Source organism: Belonocnema kinseyi, chromosome 3, assembly GCF_010883055.1.
Source record: "Belonocnema kinseyi isolate 2016_QV_RU_SX_M_011 chromosome 3, B_treatae_v1, whole genome shotgun sequence".
NCBI classification, from domain to species: Eukaryota; Metazoa; Arthropoda; class Insecta; order Hymenoptera; family Cynipidae; genus Belonocnema; species Belonocnema kinseyi.
The window spans coordinates 41,663,797-41,679,850 of NC_046659.1; the positions used below are offsets into that span (position 1 = coordinate 41,663,797).

At 34.8% G+C, this 16,054-nt stretch overlaps 1 protein-coding gene across 2 annotated transcripts in view; it reads right to left on the bottom strand.

The window, feature by feature from the left end:
• The window catches only part of LOC117169186 (paired box protein Pax-6-like), a 244,369-nt gene extending 238,435 nt beyond the window's left edge, over positions 1 to 5,934 (bottom strand). For both annotated transcript variants that reach the window (XM_033355411.1, XM_033355413.1), the window contains exon 1: positions 5,032 to 5,934. In XM_033355411.1, the coding sequence (XP_033211302.1) occupies positions 5,032 to 5,494 (463 nt within the window). In that variant the 5' untranslated portion in view covers positions 5,495 to 5,934. The remainder of the gene's footprint in view (positions 1 to 5,031) is intronic.
• Positions 5,935 to 16,054: the final 10,120 nt, after the last annotated feature.

The following is a 16,054-nucleotide window of genomic DNA, read 5'->3' on the forward strand; positions in this document are numbered from 1 at the left end:
TTTTTGATACCGAATTTGAATTCAGCGCCCCAAAATCCATAGGAATACGTGTGTCTTGTTACCAGATCCGCACACTTTTTTTTGTGTGGCTGTGTAATTAATAAATAAGCGCACGGTCAATTCTTATATATATTTTTAGATATACTTGTAATTAAACGGTATATTGTAAGTTACAACGCTTATAATGCAATTAAAATTTCGCACGCAATGGGGGGAGGGGGTACGAGCGCATAAACCTAAGCACGCAAGTCAATTGTCTTAACCACTACACTATTACACGAGTTGTGATCTGTAAAATAATTTCGAAATGCATATGTAACTGAGAGGTGGCCACCTCGGGAACGACTTCTGAATACGCGCCCATGCCATCGCGACAACAACAAATTAAAGAAATGCTAAGTGATTTTGACAATTACACCCCCTTATTATGAGCAGTTTATAATGGTACGGTTACAAGAAACTTCTACATTTATTGATAAGTGAACATTGCATTTCTTTTTTGTGCATGTATTTATTTTTGAACTGGTTTTCTAAAGAATTTATATTTGAAATTTCCAACATTTTGATGACGTATAAAACTTTATTGACTTGCTACCTTATTCTCCTAAAGATCAAATTCCTTCAACAAAGTTTCACGATTGTTTCTCATACGAACATTTTCAGGCTTCACAATTTTTAGTGGTATAGTAACTATTCTTACTTCTTTCTCAATCTTAGCGATATTACTTATAATGCACTTTTTTTATTCGAAATAAATTAGCAGATGGATATTATTACATGGTAAAAAAATGGATGTGAGCAGATTTTATTTTCAAGTTCATATTTCAGTTCATAAAATATTTATTAAAATATTGAAATGAAATATAAGAACGGGCCTTGTAATAGAATAAAATGTGTTTCTTTCAATTCAAAAAACATTTACATAAAAGCCATATTCACATTTATAATTTAAAGAAATGAATAAAAAGTTGTTTATAAGTTAATCGAGTCACTGCTATAATATTTCTGGAAGACTGAGATCTGAGTTTTTTTATTCTGAAAAAGATGAACAACAATTGTTCAACAAAATTTCTTTTTTTATTTAACAAAATTTATTATTCTGCTACAGGATCAAGAATACTTTTAATATGGCTATTCCTCATGAGAGGTTTCATAAAAAATAAACATTATTTTAACAACAAAATATAACGCTGCAACTTAAAGACAGTGCGTCATATGAAAAAAGTATATACACAGGCCAAAAAGTTAAAATTTTTTTGTTAATGTCTTATTAATTTCTTTAATATAGAATTGAATTCTTTTGATTTAAAAAATTAAAATAAAACAATGTAACTTTTAATCCTAAATGTTGTTATGTGTCGTCGTACTATATAATTATTTATTTATAATGCATCCCTGGTAGAAATACACCACCGGCCCAGTACTGTCTGCCGAATTTAGAGTACTGGCTGGCTGTACTGGGCCAGTACTGTGCCATTACTGGCTTGTAATGCTTGGCGGTACTGGCTTGCCAGAACGGGTGCAGTACTGACAAACCACTGGTGTACGAAAATGCCGGAGTTAATTTTAAAAATGATAAAAAATTATTGAATTGTTTTAAAGACCATCCATTCATCATCATACGACTGCATATCGTCCGAATATTATTGTTAATTACAAAAATATAATTTTCAAACTATTTGTTTAATTTTAACACCCACTATTTCTATAATCTTAAGATATAACAAAAAAGGTATTTAAAAAATAAATAATAATTGACTGCGAGTATTTTGTCGATACATGTTAATGGCACTGCTTAGAATGAATATATATATTAAATTTTTTAACATTATATTACAAATAGAATTTCTAACGCTAGAGGGGATCGAACCTTCATATCTATACTTAAATCTATCGCCTAGCAGTCGAGAGTGCAAACCACTGCGCTAAACTGACAAGTTGAAACTTGGTGAAAAAGCCATCCTCATAAGCTACAGTTCAGAAAAGTTAAGTACCAAATTTTGAGCTCCCTTTTACTAATTATTTATTATTATATGACGTTATGTAAATGTAAAATACACGAACTGTTAACAAGACTATCTATAAAATAATTATTAAATAAATAATTTAAATCGAATACAATTTTTCTTCGTGTAATATTTTCGCATTTTACACCATTTTAAAAGTTCTAATAATAACATGTAATGAGCATTAAAAATTTTTATCGATGGAGCTTAGAAATTGTACCCCATTGCGCAACAATCTTTCTAATAACAATTTTCTTTAAACCTTCGTGTAACGTTTTGCATTTTAGGTGTTTTAGACTTCCACAACGATTAAGACATACATCTAATGTAATTTTTTCTGAACACTTAAAATTTTTCATGAAGGTGGAACTTAGAATATTTTGCTGAAAAAAGAAATTGAAAAACATGTTTTCACCTTAATTGTATAGTCAATTTCTCGACATTTCAAAACACCCTGACAATATTTATAGACTTGTTTTTTTTTAAGTCTATTTTTGTACTACTGGCATAGTGCCGCCCCGGTCACGCAGCCAATGTTCTGCCAGTACTGGGCGAGCCACCGGCTCTCTGTACTGGTGGGCAGTACTGGGCCAGTACTGCGCCGGTGTTGAACTCCGGCACACTACCGACATTTCCACCTGGGATGTGACATTGTCTGAAAAAATTTCCATTACATGGATTTTATATATTTTTACCGTAGAAATGAACGTTCTAATTAGTTTTTTTTGTTATACTTCACGAATTCGCTAAGATTATTAAAACAATTTTAGTTTAACCAATTAAAACACATCATTTTTTGCGTAAAATTATCCCTTAGTCAAAAAATAATTTTTCGTAAGAAATTATATTCTTCAATAATTTAAACAAAAATGATTTAAACAAAGTATTTAATTTCTTATCTACAAAGTGGATATTGCGATTAGGCCACAAAATAAAAATTAACGGCATTTTGACATTGTTCTCCGAAAACGGTCTATTGAAATCATCATAATTGAAATAATTTGATTATAAATATTGAAATCATAACATAATCATAACCAGCTAACAAAATTTTTAACGATAATAACTATTCCTATGCCGTTCGCAATCTTAGCGATATTACGCATAAATATGTCTATTTCTATTTTAAATAAACGAGCATCAGATGGTTATTACTGCATCACAAAAAGCTGGATGTAAGCAGATTATTTTTTTAAGTTCGCATTTCTGTACATAAAATGTTGGAATAAAATATAAGAACATGCTTTAAATTAAAATGTTGTTCTTATTATTCCAAAAGCAATTTCAACATTTAAAATTTTAGTAAATACTTCTTTGGGCACTAAGTCTTTCGAAAGCATAAACTTAAGTAACTTTAGCCCAAACTTCACATTTCTTTAGAAATAATTTTTTGGTATAATTTCCAAATAGTTTAGTTTTAATGTAATGAATTGTTTATATCTGTGAAATTTTAAAACGTTGCGTTTTCCAAAAAAGTATGAAGTACAACGTTTTTTTTTATTGTTTTGTTCTTATGTATATATTGCTTAATTTTCAAATCAGAACATAACATAATTCACTTTATAAATAGAAATTTAATCATGTACAACGTGATTGATTATTTATACTATAAGTGAAATTATTGGGAGAGAAAAAATTTCATCACATGGATTTTATATATTTTTTCCATACAATCAAACGGTGTAATTAGTTTTTTATAGCCCAGAAATTGAAATAAGGTATTTATTTTTCTTTATTTTAGTTAAAATAACTGAGAATTATAATTTTTCCAAGTCAAACCATCCCTTGGTCAAAAAATAATTTCCCGTAAAAAATTATATTTTAAAGTTACTTATGCAAACATTTTTATCTGAAAATTTACAATTCACCATAAAGATGGGACTTTACATTTTTTCCTTAGAAAAAAAGCTGAAAAAAATTGTTTTAGCGATATTTGTATACACAGATTTTAGAAAGTTTAGAACACATGAACCATATTTTTAAACGTATTTTTTAAAAATATTTGAATTATCGATACAGTACTGCCCCGATTGTGACGCCAATCGTCAACTAGTACTGGGCGCACTGTCGATTATCTGTACTGGTGTCCAGTACTCGGCCAGTACTATGCCGGTGGTGAATTCCGGCGGACTGCTGAATTTTCCACTTCGGATATTTTGACTACTCTAGAATAATTATAGTAGTTCTTTCATTACAAAGATTGTTTTTTAACAAATAACTCTTTTATGGATGAGTATAGTGAAAAAAATGTTAATTTGGGGTAATAAAGCGATTTCATTGCCTACACTAAATAAAATAGTTAGTTGAGCCAACCATTTAGTTAGCCAGATATTGTACTGCTATTTTATTAGTTGATACTGTTATTTTATTAGTTCATACAACGATTCCATTAGTTGCGTTGACTATTCAGTTAGTACCAGCAAATAAGTAAATGGTTGTCCTAACTAACAAAATAGCAGTATCATATCGTAGAAACTAAATAGTTGGCCCAACTAACCATCTTTTTTAGTTTATAGAAGGAAACAACATATTTTTGTAGTGCTAAAAAAAATTTTTCGTGTATCAACAAAACATTCATAAAGTCTCCAAAATTTGATTTAGTCAATAAAAATCGAGTTTTTGCTAGTTCAACTAAATGTATGATGATTCAAAAAAAGTGTTACATTTCTTTACACATATGTTGCTCAATCACTGTTATATTCATTATGATAATGTTTTGCAATATTTTAGGAACATGGTAAATGTAAATAACCGTCTTCTCTCATACATCTAATATAATTTTCGGAATTGTTCTTACAAAATATTTGTATAATATTACTCAAAATGTTTTACAACTGATCAAATGAGTTCTGCAATACATTTTCTGCAAACAGAGAGTCGTCTATCACAATTTAATTTATATCAACAGCTCTGGAATTTCCACTCCATTCTGTGTAGACTTAATTGTATAATGCTGCATCAATGATTATGACATATTTTTCACCAACACTTATCTCCAAAATAACATAATAATATTATCACAAACCGTCAAGCAATGGTGCCGGTTGAACATTGATCGTCTGATGATGATGCTGCTGCTGCGGGTGCGAGTGATGACGTGCAGAATGCATTTGTAACAAATGAGATCTGGCCTGCTGCTGCGAAAGGGTCGGTGAAGGTGGCTCCCAAGGTCTTGTTACCGTGCTACCCGGTGTAGCGTCTTCGTCTTGACAACATGTCTTTCTCCCCGCGAGATTTGCACTAGGCACATTACCAACGATGATAGCATGTAGATCGTTATTATTATTATTATTATTATGACTACTGCTATTATTGTTATTGCTAGTCTCAGTGTCGTTACTCGAAGTCCGCAACGCGCCCGTCGCAGGGCTTCCACTACCACTGCCACTGCCACTTGCACTGCCAATAACATCAATAACCGTCTCGTTGATTACAGCTGCCGGCTTGGGAGTTCCCGGAAGTGTCGTAACACCACCACCGATCATCATCACCAGCTTCTTGTTTCTCCTTCAGTTATCATCCCCTTACGCCCTTGATTTCACTCCACTACCCTTTCTGCTCTAAACCAGTTCCACCATCACCCTGGGTAAGGGATTTCCTATCCACCGGATCTGGTCATCTCCAGTTCCAAACTTCTCACCCAAACTTATCCGTACTCAAAACCACTGACGTTATTTCTGATGAAAACTAATTCTACACCCCAGGTCCACAAACGGTCACCATAAACTAAATACCAATTACTAACTTAATCCTCAAAGCTTGCCTTAACGATATCAAAACTTTGTCTTTGACTGTGCGATATGAAACTAAACTACGCAAGCGCAATACTAATCACGCGGGTGGGGCCACTCACGGAGAAGGGTAGTGCCCACAAAGTCTAGTTCATTAGGTTGGGTGTTGGTATACACTCTAGATCTTCAACCGTTTGGTACCCGTGACTGCTCGCGCTCCGCCGGATTCGAGCGGATTGGCTTCCGTTCAGAGTTTCGAAGCTCACCCAGGTGCCTGCCCTCCCCCCTCTCTTCGACGCCTTCAAGTATCATCAAAGAACCACGCGCTTCGATACCACTCCGCTTTCCACCCACCCCAACCAAACGAATACCTCCCGTGCCCCTTCTACTGTGCCCGCAGCGTTAACCACTGCGCACGGTTCCCAAAGGTGAGATCAAGATTTAAGGCGCTCGCTTTAAGAATGATATGCTGCATTATCGCATTACTCTGTTAAATGGTGCATATACCTGTGTGCGTATATTTATGTGTGTGGGTGTGCTTGTTCTGGCATTACGTGTTAAGTCGGGGAGAAGCAGTCCCCCGCGAGAAAGGGTATTACGCGCGCACCACACTGCGCATCGCGGCTACTTGCGCTACGCCCCCCGCCCACCGACCATTATCGGACGATCGACCAATTGGGTGACCTCATGAACGCCCACCAATCCGGCACCCACTCATGCCCCTCCAGCCCCAAACCCTGTTAAACGAGTGAGCAATACCAACTATCTCAACCCACTTCTTACAGGTAGAGTTTCATTTCTCACTTGAGCCGAACTCCCTATCTATCCTACGGTTTGAATTTGTCATTATCTCTGTTTCGTAACCTGTAGGATATCATTCATTCAGCTTCTTACAGATGATGAGGGAGAGTGCGAGAGACTGCTTCTTCCTCGTAGTTGGACTTACCAATTCACCGATGCCACAAGCAATTAATCCCGGAATCGTACTACAATCGTTATCGAATCGTGTCTAAACAGAGAAAAAGATCTTTTTGATTCAAGCAAAAAGATTTGTTTGAAACATTGTTTTTGATTCAACAGACTTTTTCTATTTCAATTAGTAAAGCATTTGTTTCATTTCAATATATGAAAGATGTTGAAACTCATTTAATAAAATAAATTAATTGTTTGATACGACTTGTTTGGTTTAAACAAATGATTTCATCAAACCAAAGAATAATTTTGTTCAAACGCCTTATACTTATATTAAAGAACGTCCCGAGTCGAAGTTCCGTCGTCAGTTTCAACTTCTTTAAACGTAAGCGTTATTCAATGTAAGGTGAAAATATTGAAAACCGTAGTTTCAACTTCTTTCGCTTTCAACGTCGCAAACTGACAAAGTTGATCTTACTGATTTAACCTTCATTTCAACTTCAAACCATGTTATCCCATTTCACCTTCTCTTTCAACGTGATGATTGTTTTCAGGAGAGTTACTCAATTGTATTAAATTTAATTTTCAACACATCCTTCACTCACCCGAGGAAAGGGCTAAAGTGGATTATAAATAAACTAGAAAGCTCAATATACTTTTTAATGCGCAGACTTCTCATTTTTTACTTCAGGTATGTAGGCAGTCTATGAATTAATTTATTTCACAAATCATTATTGGCACCCTTTGGAAACATTTGGTTTTTAATCTGTTTTTTTTCTATTCTATTTTTATATATTTATGTTTTCATTGTTTAAATTTTCAAATACAATACTTAACAATTTATAAAAGTATATGAAATACGCATCCAAACAAAAAATATCCGTGACGAAAACTTTCTATTTTTGAGTGGGAGAAGCAAATCCGCAACAATTTACCCCATACCCCGCCCTCTCGGTGCGGTAAGGGAGGGGATAAATTTAGAATTCAGATTGAAAACCAACGTTTTTTATTGCAGATTCAGATTCTCCATTAAAAAACAAATTAATATTTTATTCGAAAAAATGTTTTTGATTCACACCAGACGGCGATGCACTTGCAAAAAATGACATTGTTGACTGGTCAAGGCATGCGGTACCAAACGGAAATAAAACGAAGATTCTTATTTCTTTATTTTATTTAAACAAAACAAAAAGAAATTAGAAGACTTTAAATTAAATTCCTGAACATTTTTAATTTATTTTTGAATGGCGCCAGGTACAGAATTTAGAATGCGTGTCTGTGTTGAATTGTAAGCCTTTTAGTGTCACCTAAAGCTAATATGTTAAGGCAATACTTGTATAAAAGTACTGCAATCATGAGAATATTCATACTTTTCTAAATTGTTAAGTATTGTATTTGAAAATTTACACATTAAAAAATAAATATATTAAAAGAGAATAAAAAACAGCTAGAAGCAGGCAGATAAAAACCAAATAATTTCAAATGGGTGCAAAAGATGATTTGTGAAATGAATTAGTTCATTGACTGCCTACGTTCCTGAAGTCAAAATGAGAAGTCTTCGTTTAAAAAAGTATATTAAGTTTTCTAATTTATCTACTCCACTTTAGCCCTTTTCTCGGGTGGGCGAAGGGAGTGTTAAAAACTAAATTTATTACACCCGTGCAGAAATTTCCCCATCTTTCCTTATTTGAAGTTAGGTGCCGATGGGGTCCCTATCATAATATCTAGTCTAGAAAAAACTGGTTGGGGCCCCTATCGAAATATTTAGTACAGAAAAAACTGGTCAGGGCCTCTATCAGAATATCTAGTCTAGAAAAAACTGATGGGTGTAAATGTTCAGAAACAATTATATTTCCTGTCATTATAAAAAGTTTTAAAGTAGTCTACATCGGGAAAAAACGAAATATTACAAGAAGAAAGATTTCAATCGATTGAAATTATTTATTTAAAAATTATTTAATTGATATTCCTGTTAACAGATCATATATTTTACATGTGCATAACGTTCGATACTTCATAGCGTTAGAAATTTGATTTGTAATATAATGTTTAAAAATCTAATATATGTATTCACTCTAAATAGGGTCATTAATACTGAAAGTAAAAATACTCGCAATCCATTAAAATTTATTTTTCATTACCTTTTTTGTCATATCAATTAAATATTCAACTCAATTAAATATTTATCAGGTAAGAGAAAGGGTCTAGACGGGGCCTTACTAATCATTGGAGGATAAAAGGGCGCTCTCGTTAGGGCCTGCTCAGAGGTTCTAGCTAGAACCTGGCTAATACAGCGTTACAGAACTAGTCAGGCCCTCTTCACTTTTCCCGTCGAACGACCGATTGGAAATAGGAGAATCTATCCAGGGCCCTACTAAACCCCGATTGGAATTTCTACATGGGCAATTGAGTAGCCCTCGTGAAAACAATAATTACGTTGAAAGACAACGTGAAATGGGATAACATGGTTTGAAGTTAAAATGAAGGTTAAAGCAGCAAGATCAACTTTGTCAGTTTGCGGCGTTGAAAGTGAAAGAAGTCGAAACTACGGTTTTCAATATTTTGACCTTGCATTGAATAACGCTGACGCTTAAAGTAGTTAAAAATGACGACGAAACTTCGATTTATTTCATAAGGGCGATAAATTTTTGTATTTCATTATCTAGTTTAGCAGGATGGAATATCTCCGTGCGGCCGCGTCGGAGACCCGTGTTCGATTCCCACCAGCTTTATATTTTAATCACATTTTTCTGTTACAGCTTGTAATATAATATTGCAGAATGTATATAATAATGTATAAACTATAATCATGTGTACGGTACATTTTGATCTAAATAAATATAATAGTTCGAAACAGTTCTAAATCCCATAATAAGTCTGCATTTACGTCGTATCCCGTACAGAAATCCCCGGATTTCAAACGTAATACCGATCTGGCCCCAATCGGATTTCCCTATGTGGCCCTGTTCGGTAGAACTTTGTGGCCCATACCTTGGCTTGACCGATATCCTACTGAAACGCCCTCTCTATGCGCTCGAAGAACTAGTACTGCATGATGTTTTCTGATAGTGCAGTGAAATTTGTATACATACTACTCGCTTATAATATTCTATCCATGATTAAAAATGACTAAGGAAAGTAAGTCAAGTGTTCGGAGGCACCAAACAGCAGCCAGTATACCTCGAAACCTGCGCGAGGAGGATGAGAGTAAGTAATTAAACTCTGCGGGCTCATTGAAACCTAACCTCAAATAAATTAATAATTAATTGAATTGTTTGAGGTAAAATTAGTATATTTACCATCAGATGAGTCAAATATTATTATATGATGAAATTGATCAAGTTCTTTTGTTTTCTATTATTATTTAAGAACTCAAGATTTTTCGATTTAATGTAGTTAGAATTATCAAATCTATTGATAAGGAATGGATTGGAGTATGCTCATAATTGTAAGTTTTTTAGATTATGGGAATAAAAGATGTGATAAATCGATTCTGTTATTGAAACATTGATTATGTAATAATAATAAGTTCATTACAGAAATACATTAAGGAAAAATTTTCATAAAATGAATTTCAGAATCAAGTAGTGCAATCAAAATGCAAAATGCCAGTTGTGTAGGGATTCCAACAAGAGCTAGTTACTAAATTGCGCATGCGTCGCATTCGGCTTCTAATTGGTTTCGCGCGAAGTTTAAAATGCTAAACAAAGTTATTTTTCTTTTTATTATAAACAATGACATTTCAACTTATAAAAGTGTCCATCCGGTCGAAATTAATAAATAATGATAAAAATTAATTAAATGCATATTCTGTAAATAATATTTAAAATAACGAGAAATATTTAATTCAAAAATTTTCATTTTTGCTTAAAAGTTGTTTGGTTTATATTGCTTCTTAACAGAATTGCAAAAATAAAATGGTATAATAAATGGTAAGTCAATTTTTTAGCGAAACTATTATCTACAACCACCTTTTCAAATGTTTCAAGAAGTAATGCAATTGACAGAATATTGAATTTATTTACAGTAACTGTTAATAAATCGTAGATCATACGTTATTTCCCGAGGATTTTCCTTGGAAGCATTCGAAAATGTAAAGTTGTAGGGGATCTTTTTGCGAAAAAAACTTTTTCTAATTTGTTAAGAAGTTTTATAGACAACATTTTCTTCAAGAAATTAAAATTATTAATTAAAATATTTCTGGTTATTATCCATTTTTTTCATAAAAAACAAACCTTTTCCTCGAAACTGATTCCATCTAGTCTAAAACCTCTTCTTTTCGTGCCTGTAGTACTTTAAATTTAACTTAAAATAACTTTATTGGAAATTCAAAATATTAAGGTAGCCTTCGAAAGGAGAGGACCATTTAATAGCTTCGAGTTTATTTATATTAAATCTCCATCAGTGAAATTCACGAATGGATTATAATGAGACTGGTCGTGTACCGATCGGTTGTCCTGACCTAGCCCAGATCTGGGCGTGTGTTTCTTTCGCAATCTGGCCCCGACCAGGATTCCTGACCGGAACCCGATCACGGGATGCTTATGTAAAGGATATGTGTGTTCTAACCTTCAACGCGACGCGGCGCAGGTTAGATTTTTTTTCGTCTGCTAATTTGATAGCACCAATTTTTACTATGTCGCTTACTACACTTAACAGGTGATATTTCTAATATCAGATTTCGTTAATTTTTTAACTTGTCAAGTACACTGCACGATCAGAAACCATAAAAAGCTTGAATATGAGCTAAAGTATTCTAAGAACGTCAGCCATCTTGGTTTGACATCATGCATGCTCCCGAATCAGATAATTATGAACTCAAAAGTCGATCATTCACTTCGGCCGATCAAAATGCTCTTGAATTCTGTATTATTTTTGTTGCATATCAAAATGATATTGATTTCGGTATCATTTTGAACACTTTCCCTCGATCAAAAACTAAAGAAAATGAAATCTAGTCTGATTTTTAGCAAATATTGCAGCAAATGAATTCTCCGTGTATTCCTTAATGATTGTGAAAAACGCTGAAATGAAGATGAGATCACAATATCGTTTCACCTTCATTTCGGCTGCAAAACTTGTAAAAACGGTAATAACCACAACTTTTCCAGTCGAAATGAAGGCGAACATACATTAGCTGACATTGAGACTTTAACTTCATTGCATCTTCATTCACTTTCATTGATGAAAGTGAAATAAGTTGAAAGTGACGACGAAACTTTGACACGAGCGTATTTATCTGATTTAAACAAATAATAGTTCTTCTTGCATCCGCTTCAATTTCGGGGCATTTAACACTAAGAAAAATGAATAGTTGGTGCTACTACCTGTTTATTAGTAAAGCATTCATTGGTTCTTAGAACTGTTCAGTTAGTAACACCATATAAGCAAATAGTCAGTTTAGGAACCCGGTTGTAGTGCCCTTGACTAGTTTACGTTAGTAATGTTTTAGTAGTACAAGTTACTAATTAATTAGTCATCTTTACTACTTATTGATTTCTCGCAAAATTAAAGTAGGTGGCGTAACTATTTTATTTGCCACCTTGGTTAGTACAATTGGGAATGAGGCAAACGTACCAACATACCCATGATAAAACGAAGAAGAACGTTTCGATACGGTCGTCATAACTCGCTGCTAACTTCATATGTCTAGTTGAATTATGGCTATTCTTATATAAATAATGCACTGAAAAAAACGATCAGTTGGGCCACATAATGAGGACACTACCCATGTAGAAATTTCGATCGGGGTTTAGTGGGGCCCTGTATAGATTTCCCTATTTCTAATCGGGCGCTCATCGGGGAAAATGGAGAGGGCCTGTCTAGTTATGTAACGCTGTTTTCGCCAGGCCCTAGCTAGAACTTCTGAGCTGCCCCTAACGAGAATGCCCTTTTATCGCCCGACGATTTGTAGGGCTACGTCCAGACCCTTTCTATTACCTGATGAAAATTTAATTGAGTTGGATAATGTTCCGAATAGGTGAACGTGACGATTTCCTTCACACTGCGTATACTTATGTATTTTGACGCGCTGATTACGAAAATTATAGTGAAAATTTGGCGACTAGGCGATTTTCATGGTGAAATCGCGGAAAAACCATAAAAAAAAGTTGTAGATCTTATAGAAATACACATTTTTTGTAGAATACATTTTTTTGTACGAGTGATAGTTTTCGAGATTATTAGTGATATCTCGATTTTTATGAAAAAAACCCGTAAAAATCATGCTCTTTTCGTTTTTGAGTGTTAACCGTCCCCCAGTGTCAGCAACCCGTCTTATACGCGTAATTGAAGCCGTTTCCTAAGATTTTTTTCTGGTTCCAGTCACAGGGGTGCCTTCTCACCCCCATGACGCATGGGAAAAGGGGCAGGGGTGTGACCTTACATTATTTCTGTTACCAGTCACAGGGATGCCTTCCCGCCCCACGACGCGTAGGAAAAGGGGCAGGGGTGTGACCTAAGTTTTTTCTGGTTCTAGTTACATGGGTGCCTTCCCGCCCCCCATGACACGTTGGAAAGGGGGTCGTGTCGGAACTAAGTTATTTTTGTGACCAGTGATTGGAATGCCGGGGTTTTTTGCGTTAATCTCAGCCAATACATAAATTTTCGCAAAACGTTTGTATAAAAGTTGTAGATCTTATCGAAATACACATTTCTTATATGATACATATTTTTCTACGAGTAATAGTTTCCCAGAAAATCACAGATATATCTGATTAAATGTAACAAAGGAGGAGGGTCAATAAGGCCGGTTTTTGGGCCATCTACAGATTGTCCTCAAACATATTTTATTTTATTCGTCTAACTAGGTCTCATAACCCCTTAAAAGGATTTTTCCTGAGAGTGATCTGATTTCAAGATATAGTCATTTTTAGGTTCGTATTTTACATGGGTTTTCGCACTTTCGTTCAAATCATCCTAAGTTTCACATGATTAGTATTGCTCACGCAAGATCATACTTGGCCAAAAACTGCGCACGTATATGCGTTACAACATATGTTAAAGTTATCATTTTTCTCGAGGTACTTAGCTTTCAAAATAGGGCTTATTTTTATACTTTATGAAAAACCGAGCGTATTATTTGAAGGTATTAATTTATTGTTATTAATTTATTATTTTTAAGTTATTTTTCTTAAGATACATTTACTGCCGGTCTTAGCCACTTTGACGCCCTTGGGCAAAGAGGAGTGAGATTAAAATCAACCAAAGTCAGTGGAATAGGAAACAAAACGCTCTCGTTCATGTGCGACTGCCGCTTCGCTAAGTTCAACTGTTTTCCCCCTCCACATGGTATTCGCGTTTGTTGCCGATGCTTTTAGCTATATTCTACTTCATTCTGCTTCCACGTTTCGACCTGTTAAAGAGTTCTTATCCACTGTATGTGATATTACTGCGTACATACATCTGTTCCAGATTATTTTATTGTAGTTTTATTTTATCAGTATCGACTAGTTTCATAGCGATTGTAAGTTTTTTTCACAGGTACTTCATAGGCATGAGAGGCTACACTTTTTTTTAAATCCTTATTATTTAATAGTTCTGTACATCAGTCTCAGATTCTCTTTATTTTTTCAGGTGAAATAATTACTTGCGAATTAAGTTTTAATTACCACTTATTATGCCGAAAAAACAGTGTTCTTGTTGCGGCAAACTCTTAAAACCAAAGAGTCATCTGTCAGTAGTTCAGGATGAACGGGCATTAAATGTTCTTAAAACTGCTTTTAATAGCTCCTTAACCATTCAGTCAAAGGTTTGCGATAGTTGTCGATGCTTTTCGATTAAAAAGCGTCGGATTACAGATGCAAAAGAGATGAGTTCTTCTGAAAATGATTGATCAAATGTTTTAGAACCATGTAAGAGTCAGATTTATAAAAATTCAGAATCTTCCAGTGAAGATGGAACTTCAGATTCTGACTTTAGGAAAATCAAACTTCCAATTAGAAGATGTATGATTTCTCAATCCAGATGCATTGTCTGTCATCATAAGAATAATCGTATCAAAATCGAACCTTTTGCTGCATTGAGGGTTTACGTCGATACTGGTATTTTGATTCCTGTAAAAGCGAGATGCTGTGCTTCTCATTTGGTTGATAATGGTTTTCTTAAGAAAGAGGCAGTTACGTCTATACAAGCCACCTCGAATTTTACTCACATGAACGCTGAGTCGATTTCTAAGCTTCTGAATGATTTGCGTGAGGAGGCAAGAAAAACAGGGTTGAATTTTGATGATCCATCTGCGCTTGAGGATAAAGATTATTATAGGCTCACCGGCTTGACGAAAAATCAATTTAGTGACGTTGCGCAGTACTTTTCAATTAAAGTACGTTCGACAAAAGGTCGTTCTGTGCGTTTGTGCCTTGCATTATTGTTGATCAAGTTGCGCACAGGTCTTTCCAATGCGATTTTATCAACTATTTTTGGCATAGAAAAACGAAGAGTTGGCAGAGGAATTACGGCAGCAAGGAAAGCTCTGACGTCCTCCTTTGTACCTCATCATCTTGGTATAGGTCACATATCACCTGAGTCAGTCATTAAGGACCATACTACATCAACGGCAAAAACGCTATTCGCAAATGGAGAAGATGTATGTATCCTTGTAGCTGATGGTACATACATGTTTATCCAAAAGAGTAGCAAATACTCTTTTCAAAGGCGGACTTATTCTATGCATAAAAGAAGGAATCTGGTCAAGCCCATGATGTTAGTAATGACGACAGGATATATAGTGGATGTTTTCGGTCCGTATTTTGCTGATGGCAAGAACAACGACGCTAGTATCTTTGAAAGACTTTTAAAGCAAGATTCAATAAAACTGCGTACATGGATGCCCTCAAACTCTGTTATCGTTGTCGATCGCGGTTTTCGGGACTGCCTGAAGTTTTTAGAAGATCTTGGATTCGTTTCCAAACTGCCTCATTTTCTTCAAAAAGGATCACAGCACACTACGATTGAAGCAAACAAATCGAGGCTCGTTACTAAAGTCCGATGGGTGGTTGAAGCAGCCAATGGGTTGATAAAAACTTGGAGAGCCTTAAGTGATGTTTTTCCAAATAGTAAAATCCCGTACATCGGCGATTACGTCAGAATAATCTGTGCCCTTTGTAATGCTTTCCGACCTCCTAGAATTCATGATAATTCCGATAATCATCTGATTGCTGAACGAATGTTGCGATTGGCTTCGCAGCCTAATCGCCTGCAAGAGCTACCTGATTTTCCTAGGTTAACTCTTGATGAATTGCGATACATCACACTCGGAGTATATCACCTGAAGCAAGACCAATCGTATACCGAGGAACATTTATATGATGATGGAATGTACTCCCTTCTTGTCCACAAACAGGAGGAAGGCATTCTAAGAGTACAAATCCAGTCTCGGCATACATTTTCTAAAGTGTATAACTTATG